The sequence below is a fragment of the Solanum tuberosum genome, unplaced genomic scaffold (assembly GCF_000226075.1).
Source record: "Solanum tuberosum cultivar DM 1-3 516 R44 unplaced genomic scaffold, SolTub_3.0 scf00172, whole genome shotgun sequence".
In the NCBI taxonomy this organism is placed as follows: Eukaryota; Viridiplantae; Streptophyta; class Magnoliopsida; order Solanales; family Solanaceae; genus Solanum; species Solanum tuberosum.
This window is the reverse complement of record NW_006239095.1, coordinates 200949-211100: the sequence shown is the minus strand read 5'-3', so window position 1 is coordinate 211100 and position 10152 is coordinate 200949. Positions and strand designations below refer to the sequence as shown.

The window sequence follows — 10152 nt, the reverse complement described above, 5'->3', positions numbered from 1 at the left end:
GTTTAACAGTACTTTTCATCATATGTCATAAAAATCAATGACATTTTTCAACAAATGACATAATATATTTGATATTTGTATAAAAATGTCACTGTTTTAGGGAAATTTTCACTATATATGTCGATCGAATCAATGACATTTTGCAATAAATGTCGTAATATATTCGACAATTGTATGAAATGTCGCTATTTTAGCAACAATTTTGCTAAAAATCGCTAAAATCAATGACATTTTACTACAAATGTCACTATTTTAGTAACATTTTTTCTAAATGTCACTAAAATCAATGACATTTGTCAGTAAATGTCATAATATATTCGACATTTATATTAAATGTCACTATTTAAGCGATATTTTTTCTAAATGTCACTAAAACCAATGACATTTTGTAGTAAATGTCATATTATATTCGACATTTGTAGCAAATGTCATCATTTAAATGACATTTTTGCTAAATGTCGCTAAAAACAACGATATTTTGCAATAAATGTCATTATCATAGTGACATTTTGGACCAAATGTCATTATTTTTATGATATTTGATACCAAATGTCATTATTTTTACGACATTTGACATCAAATGTCATTGTTTTATGACATTTTGTTCCTAAATATCGTAAAATTCTTTATTTTCCGACATTTATTTCAAATGTCACCAAATTAATGTCGCCGTATGTACATTTTCTTGTAGTGAGTACTGAAACATCTATAAAAGATTGGTAATAATTTAGGCCAGTTGTTGTCAGGATGAAGTGCAGCAGCTAGCTGATCAGAGCCAAGAGACTTGGCTAGCTTAAGAGCTAATGAGTTAGGGATCCTTCTGCTTCATCATTGACTTAGATTCCGACCTTTTCCGATAAGAGATGATCGCTAACACTCAATTTTTCTTAGCAGACTATTTTTTTATACAGTCTATGGTATACCTCATTCTGCTTTCTAATACGAATAATATCATGAGTGAAATCAATGACAAGAATAATATCTAACTTGCAAATGTCTTATTTGACTTTCTTTGCCAATTAAATGATGTTTGACAAAGTGGTGAAATTGGTAGCAGCAAATGAGGACTTTCTTCCGTAAATCATGAGATATTTCAATGATCTAATTAGTATGACACTGACTCTTCACCTAATTTTCTTTTTAGTAGGTTTAAACTTTCAATTATTTCCTCCTTTTTAATTTGTTTGATTTACTTTTCTTTTTAGTCTGTTTAAAAAAGAATGACCTTTTCTTTTTTTAGCAACTCTTTAACTTCAATTTTCTACACGACATATTTAAGACCACAAGATTCAAAAATCTTTTTTACTTTCTTAAATTTCATGTCAAGTCAAAATAGGTCAAACAAATTGAAACAGAGGGGAAAAAATCATTTCTTAGCCATTACCAGTGGCCATAATGAAACAATGAAGTTGCATCATTTTATATTCTTCATTCATCTGTTATACAAATAGACATAGTTCATAATTTAGGTGTTGTATGCTTGGCTCATTTCTTTCCTTATTTGCCTGCAATAAGTCACAAGTCGATTAAGTGTTTCATTATCAAAATTACCCGATTCTATGGGGCTAACATGCTTTGCATAGAATTAAGTAACATATATTTTTTTTCTACATTAAACAAGTAGTATTATTCTTATGAAATCTATACTCCACATAATCAAGTTATAATTGCAATTAGGGGTGTACATGACCGGATTGGTTTGGGTTTTTCAAATATCAAATCAAACCATTTGTGTAAAAAATTTAAATTTATAAACCAAACCAAACTAATAAAATTCGGATTTTTTCAGGTTTTTCAAATACCAAACCAAACCATTGTGTCGAATTTTTAAATTTATAAATCAAACCAAACTAATAAACCTCGGATTTTTTTAGATTTTTGGATTTTTTCGGTAAAGTTTGCATACAAACATATAATTAACTTGTGCTCCAAATATTTCTTTAGTCCAACCAAAATACAATTATCTAAGGTATTTCTTAAAAAAAAATAACACAAAATATGAGATGAGTACTGATGAACAAAAATATTCAATAAAAAATAATAATGAAATCATTATATAAAATAAATATTGCAAAGTCATAATGAAAATGATCATAATTTAAAAGTACTAAATCATGCTAAAATTACAAGTTTAATAAGTATTAGTTACATTACTAAATATTTAAGGAAAATTAAAATTAAATTATGTATTTTAATTGTCTAAACCAATGTAAAACCAAAGAACAAAATTCAATAAAATTAGATCAGCTAGTTGCTCTCATGTCTTCACGTAGCCAATGGAAATCATGTTTTCCTGAATCTTCTCACGAATAAAATGACAATCAACCTCAATATGTTTAGTTTTTTCATGATACACCGGATTTGACGCAATATGAAGAGCAACTAGATTATGGAGTATGCATTGTTTGTCCTAGAATGTGATTTGTTTATAATCTCTTTGCAGAGCTGTCGACATATATCCACTCTGAGGAAATTCTGCTAGAAAACAAATGTCTGAAATAGAGAGGAGATTTTTTGGTACTTTCTTGTATTGGGCAAATGAAAAAGGAAGGATTAAGGAGGGGAGATTGTGCAGACATGGAATGCAAGTCGGTGACACTGTCTCGGGACCAAGGGCAGACTTAGCTTCTGCCGAAGTCAAAGAAGGTTATGAGTTTCTCCTTTCATTGGTTCCAGGGAGGTGGCCTTTACCAAATTTATGCAGCCCATTGTTTCAGAAATTCATTGAGTGTATCCTTCAGAATGTGAAGGATCTTCTCATCAACAAGAAAGATTTCGACAAGTTTGTTCTTCTGAAGAAAGAGTTTCAAGTCCTTGAAGAAAGTCTAAAATATCTAAAAACCTTCCTCAATTTCATAAAAGATGCAAGCATGGAGCTAGAGAAATCCAAGATTCTTTTTAATCATATAGAGGGCATCACAGTGAATGCTGCATACATATGTTACCTTTGTTATGTGGAAGAAATGGATGGAGATTCAGCATCTGTGTTGACACTTCAAATCTCTCATGTTTTGAAATATATCAAGCCCATTGATCCGGACGTTGCAGAAATCTATACTGGAGCTCTAAGAGGTTCAGTTAAATTGCAAATCCAATACAGCCGGGATGTGATAGAATTTGTTGAAGGTTTTGTTCATTTCATCTTCAAGGATTTGTTGGAGTTATCAGACGGTGAGGCATGTTCTTTGATGCTTCCTCTTAAAAAGGATCAAATCAAAAGCCTTGCCGAAGCATCAAAGCAATTGGTAACTTTGCTCATTTGTCCACCAGAAGATTTATATGTTATCCAGGAAAAAATGAGTGACAAACTTACTTGCATTGAAGGTCTGATTGCTGAGGTAGTATCTGCTGCTTTCTCTTTCTCCGTTGACAAAGCAGCAGAAGTTAACTCGGTATTCAGTGACTTGTTAAAAAAGATTGAACATGTCATGGAAGATCTAAAAGATGTGATTCTGAAAGATGTAGTGTCATCAAAATGTAATTTTCCTAGGACAAATGGATTGGGGTTTATCGATTATCTCTTATGCTATCTGAAAGAGCTGCTGCAAGACGGAAAGTGTGATTCTGTTGTCAAGCATCTTATTGAAGAAGCTCGGGAAGAGTTATATCTCTTAAGATTCTTCTTGAAGGAAGTTGAGAAGAAAAACCATGAGTTTGAGGAGGTGAAGAAACATGATCTATGGACAGAAGTCATATCTCTAGCATATCAGGCAGAATGCATAATTGATTGCCTGGTTACCGGAGATTATCCTGTTTGGTATCTACATTTGTTATGTAAGATCACAACAGAAACTAAGGTTGTAAGGGATCATTTGAAAGAGTTCCATGCTACGATTACGCGAGAAGTTGAAGTCCCTATTGAAGAACAAGGACCAAATCCTGTCAGACCAGTAGTTGAGACTACACAACATGATGAGGTAATGGTGGGTTTTAAGGATGAGACTGACTTGCTAATCGAACAGCTCACTATAGGACCAAAGTACTTGGATGTTGTTTCTATCGTAGGGATGCCTGGTCTTGGAAAAACTACACTAGCAAAGAAAGTTTTTCATGATAAGAAAATGCGGCGTCATTTTGACGTCCAAGCTATGTGTTGTGTTTCCCAAACTTATGACAGAAGAAAGTTGCTGCTCGGAATTTTGAATCAAGTCAAATGTTCTAACAAACAGAATGAGAAAGATCCAGCAGATGCTTTGCGGAAATTTCTGTTAAGAAAGAAGTACCTTCTCTACATTGATGACATATGGAGTGTTGACACATGGAAATACTTGCACAGATGCTTACCGGATAATGGAAACGGAAGCAGGATTTTATTAACCAGCCGAAACATTGATGTGGCTTCCAACATTACACGTGGAAGAGAACCTCTTGAACTTCGTTTTCTTGACGAAAATGAAAGTTGGGAACTAATGAAAATCAAGCTGTTCAAGGAACAAACTTGCCCACCAGACCTATCAAAAGTAGGAGCAAACATCGCGAGTAAGTGTAAAGGACTACCTCTCCTTGTGATTTTGGTTGCTGGAGTTTTGTCTGGGATAAGCGAAAATGAGGAAAGTTGGAGAAGAGTCGCAGAGAGTATAAAGTTAGATACTGTTACTAGTGCAAAAGAGTGCATGGAGGTTATAGAACTGAGCTACAAGCACTTGCCTGATCATCTCAAACCCTGCCTTCTATATTTTGCATCATTTCAAAAGGATGAAGAAATTCCACTCTCGAACTTGGAGTGGTTATGGACTATTGAGGGATTGGTGCCAAACATAGAGGTAGAAAGTATACACCTTGCTGTAGAAAGTTTACTGAATGATCTCATTGGTAGAAGCTTGATAATGGTGAGCAAGAGAAAGTCCACTGGAGGAGTCAGAACATGCCGCATTCATGATATGTTACATGATTTTTGCATGACAAAGTCTAAGGAAGAGAAGTTTATGCAACTAACAAGCACCGGGAAGACTGATTTGTCTAGTTCCTTTTATGAGCACCGGAGGCTTTGCATTCATCATAGCCTTTATTGGGCAGGGAAGATTGGAAACATGCAAGTTCGATCTGCATTCTTCAGACCCCCGAAATCTGGCTGCCAGGAATTTCTTGATCTTGAGAACTTTAAACTATTAAGAGTACTACAAATGGAATGTACTATGTCGGAGAGTTCATTCCAGAGATCAAAAGAGCTGATCCATTTGAAGTACTTAGGAATCAAAGGCTATATGGTATCTATGCCATTATGGATATCGAACCTTTCAAACCTAGAGGTATTGCTTGTAATAACAGTAGGCAGTGGCACAATTTTACCGATGACCATCTGGAATATGCCAAGGCTAAAGCATGTACATGTTGAACCTGTTGCATCTTTTGATGGACGCATTCCTCAGACATCGACAAACATAGAGACCTTGGCCACAGTGTCTCTCACTAATGAGCTAGTAGACTACATGGTCAAGAAGGCAAGCAGACTGCGAAAGCTCAAATGCCACTGTAAAGAGCCTCTCAAACTCAAATTACATGCTCTTCAACTTGAAACACTCAGTGTAAACGGTAAGATTTTGAATTTCACCTTGCCCGCGACACTAACAAAGCTAACTCTATCAGATGTTTTGTTGCCACAAAGTGAACTGTCTAATATCGGAAGATTACCAAATTTAGTGGTTCTCAAGTTGGAACATAGAGCATTTCAGCAGGACAAATGGGAGATCGAAGATGAAGAGTTTCTGAACCTCAAGGTTCTTAAATTAAGATCCCTTACAATAACAACATGGAATGCATCAGATGAGTCCTTTCCCAACCTCGAACACATTCTTATAGAAAACTGCTTTAATCTTCGAGAAATTCCTTCCATGGTTGGACATATTGCTACTCTAAAGATGGTTGAAGTGAAACGATGTGGTGAGTCTCTTGAAAAATCAGTCAAGGACATTCAAGAAGTGCAAGAAGGATATGCAAATGCAGAGCTCAAGGTCCTTATTTACCCCTTGCATATAAAAAGCGGCAACACTGGTTTAACAGGTAACTGACTCAAGATTAATTGCATCATATTTTGAGCTTGTACACTTTTACCTGTTAAATCTTTCGTAAAATATATTTGAGAAGTGTTTCTTTGCTGTGCAGAAATAGAAGATTGCGATTGAAAGAGGAGATCTAACGGACCAGTTTTTCTCTTAAGCTGTTTCCTCTGTTCATTATGCATAATCATATCCAGCTAGATGGATAATTTTCTTGTTTTTGAGTTTTGTGTGTACTTCAAAATACTTTCTTTCAATGGATCCATTGCATTGATATATGAACTTTATTATATGATATTCTGTATGCTTTTACATTAACACCTTGTTTGGATGGTTGTTACCCATTATATTGTATAGTTAGTTTAAATACAATACTTATGTTGATTGTTACTTAAATTTTATTGTATTGTATCATTTAGATCCATCGTTACCATGAAATGTCTCATTTCATGTAACGACCGATTTGGTGTGATCGGGTGGTAGTTTGTTTTTGAGTTGTTTGGAGGTACTAGTGGTCACTGGTCCGGCGATGATAATTTCAGTTTTATGAATTATTTATTCGGTATTTGGTTTTCGAATTATGTCAATCTCTAAGGTAAATTAATTTAAATAATATTGAAATGTTTGAATATTAAAATTTTATTTATACTGTAGACCCCTTATTGAAATTTTGTTTTAGAGAATCTAAAGATTTGAGCCCTTAGGCTCTGATACGTTGAAGTGAAACGATGTGGTGAGTCTCTTGAAAAATCAGTCAAGGACATTCAAGAAGTGCAAGAAGGATATGCAAATGCAGAGCTCAAGGTCCTTATTTACCCCTTGCATATAAAAAGCGGCAACACTGGTTTAACAGGTAACTGACTCAAGATTAATTGCATCATATTTTGAGCTTGTACACTTTTACCTGTTAAATCTTTCGTAAAATATATTTGAGAAGTGTTTCTTTGCTGTGCAGAAATAGAAGATTGCGATTGAAAGAGGAGATCTAACGGACCAGTTTTTCTCTTAAGCTGTTTCCTTTATTCATTATGCATAATAATCATATCCAGCTAGATGGTGATATATCTTCTAAACTCTAAATAAATTTATTATTTTTGTGTATATATTTTGAGTTATATGCTTCTTTAATCTGGTTGGCAAGAAATAATTTATTTTTGACCAACTCGTTCCCTTGAAGCATTAATAAGTGTGTTGTTCCTTTTTCATCTTTCTCTTCATTTAATTTAATCTGTGGAGAACAATTGGTGCAGCCACAACTTTTTTTTTAATTTTTTTCATAATAGTTTTTTGATGATGAACAACGATGATGAGTAATTTTTTACAGTTACAGACCTGTAATGATTTGCCGAAAATGATCGCAAAAAATTGAACATCTAAGGGACTGAGTTTGTTCATCAAAAATTTTTATATATATTTTATTCTAATCATTGTATATGAAAACAACAACGGAAAAGGGTCAAAATTGACCCTGAACTATGCGAAATAGACCACTTATACTCTCAATTACATTTTGGAATCAAAAATACCCCCGCAGTTATCCCAGGAGACCACAAATACCCTCAAGAGTTAAACACCCCAATTTTTTAGTGACGTGGCAAGTCACATGGGACTAATCCCTCCACCTAAGCATTGCCAACTAAGATTCACTACAAAAGAACTTGACTTTTAGTGGCGACAAAGTCGCCACAAAACCTCAAAATATTGCCACTAAAGGTTATGAGTGATTTTTAGTGGCGACTAACGCTCCAACAACCATTCGCTAGTAAAACCTATTTTTTCAACAAAATAATATGATAATTAATTTTCGATTGCAACCTAATTTTCTAAAATAAATAACTTTGCAATATCAATATTAAAAATATCCAATATTATTACGAAAAATCATCAAAATTACTTCTCGATTCAAATCTCCTACTATATATATATAATGCATCATTGTACATTTTATACATTTACATATGACATAAAAATAAAACATATAGTGTCTTCAAACTCCTACTTAATCGATATCATATTTGGTTTTTTAAAAACAATGAAGAAAAAAACACAAAATTAGAATTTAATGTTAAAAACTTTTAGTGACGATTTTCTGGGCTTTTGTGGCGACTGTTATTGCCGCTAAAAGTCTAGTTCTTTTGTAGTGAATCCTAGTTGGCAACTCTTAGGTGGAAGGATTAGTCCCATGTGGCTTGCCACATCAACAAAAATTTGGGGTGTTAACTCTTGAGGGTATTTGTGGTCTCTTAGGATAACAGCAGGGGCATTTTTGATCCCAAAATGTAACGAAGGGTATAAATGGTCTATTTCATATAGTTCGGGGACAATTTTGACCCTTTTCTGAAACAACAATGATGATTAATTTTTTACAGTTACAGACCTGTAATGATTTGCGAAGATGATCGCAATTAATTGAACATCTAAGGGACTGAATTAATTTCATATTTTTTTATTTTTTTTTACGAGATAATGATAAGGTTTGCGTGGATTTGTGGGGATTTTATTGGGTATGTTGTTGTTAATTGTTCTATGCTTTGCTAATTATATTTTGTGGATTACACTTTTATGGTGTGGTACTTTAGCAAGTGAAGCTATAATAATGTTCCCCTCGCTATCCTCTGCATCTAATTTTTGTGGTGTATTTGGACGTTGGGGTACTACATAATTATTTATTATAATAATGTTCAAATGCTGTATTTTTAATCTTAAAGTTTAGAGGCTAATTGTTAAAATCTAAACTTCAAATTTTAAGGCCTAAATCTTATATCATAAAACTTAAAACTCTTGACCATATTGTCTGAACTCTAAATCTTAAATTTTAAAATCTAAAACCATAAATCATAAATCCTAAACATTAAGATTTAGGATTTAAAGGTTTAAGGTTTAAGGTTTAGGCTTTAAGGTTTAGAGTTTTGGGTTAAGTTCTAAGATTTTAGGGTTTATGACTTGGGATTTAAGGTTCAAGATTTAGGGTTCATAAAATTGGACATAATGTTTAGAGTTTAGGCTCTTAAGGTTTAGGGTCTATGCCCTAAGGTATATGCTTTCAAATTTTGAGTTTAGATTCCAAGTCCTAAATTTTATGCTCAAATTTGACTCTTAATTTTGAGTTTTGAAATGTATTTTGAATTTTGAGTTCAGATGTATTTTACTCATGTCAAAATTATTGATAGTCAAAATTTTACTCATGTATTTCACACAACAATTTTGAGAAATACATTATCAAAATCGATAGTCAATAATTTTGAATTAGGAAAATTGCAAAACTTTCAAGCATTACAATAATAATTGTTTTTTTGTTTCTTTTAATTATTATTTTTTTGCCGATGATGAGTAGATTTGCGTTAATGATCAAAATAATGATTATGACTATACTACTGCCTTCCTTCTGAGGCTATTTTGATTATTTGTTTTATGAAAGGGATTAGGAAATAGAATGGATTTACAAAGATATTTTTTATAATTATGTTTTGAAAGATTTTAAAAAAGGATTTGTGAAACAATTGTAATTGTAGAAAGGTGATGAAGAGTCAAAAGTGTAGAAAAAAATCACGAAGTTGATCAATGCGTTCAAATTTATTTTGGGTTCAAATGGGTTTGGTTCAATTATTCTTAAAGATTGACCTCAAATAACCATATGAACCTTGGACCTAAACCCTATATTTTAATTTATACATGAATTATAAATCTTAATCTCTAAACACTTAACCATAAGGCCTAAACTCTAAAATTATAAATCTTAAATCCTAAATCTTATAGTCAAAACTATAAACTATAACCCCTAAAATATAAATCTTAGAGTCTAAATCAGGACCGACTCAACAACATTGGGGGCCTAAAGCGAAACTTAAGAGAGAGGCCCTAATTTTTTTTCATCATAAATACTTTTATTTAATATCTACTTTTCTAGCTATTTTAGATGTGAAGTCATTAGGTACTATATTATAATCAATTTGTTTTAATAATTTCTTTTCAAATGATGATATAGCTAATTCATTCAATCTCTCTTTAGACATTGTTGATCTTAAAGAAGATTTAATCAATTTTAATTTCGCAAAAAACTTCTTTCGGCTGAGACAATAGTTACAGGAACTGTTAACATTATTCTATAAGCAATATGAGTATTTGGAAAAGAATCAAGTCTTTTTATTTGATTGAG

General features: G+C 32.7%; 1 protein-coding gene across 2 annotated transcripts in view; it reads left to right on the top strand.

Moving 5' to 3' along the window:
* Positions 1–7064, top strand: part of LOC102593820 (putative late blight resistance protein homolog R1A-3) — a 24227-nt gene extending 17163 nt beyond the window's left edge. The window contains exons 3-5 of one of the 2 annotated variants that reach the window (XM_015311653.1): positions 2692–5880; positions 6730–6849; positions 6952–7064. In XM_015311653.1, coding sequence (XP_015167139.1) covers positions 2692–5880; positions 6730–6849; positions 6952–6971 — 3329 coding nt within the window. In that variant the 3' untranslated portion in view covers positions 6972–7064. Of the gene's footprint in view, positions 1–1024; positions 1109–2443; positions 6001–6102; positions 6313–6729; positions 6850–6951 lie in introns of those variants that run through there. The other variant, XM_015311654.1, reaches the window with a different exon arrangement.
* The last annotated feature ends 3088 nt before the right edge of the window (positions 7065–10152 follow it).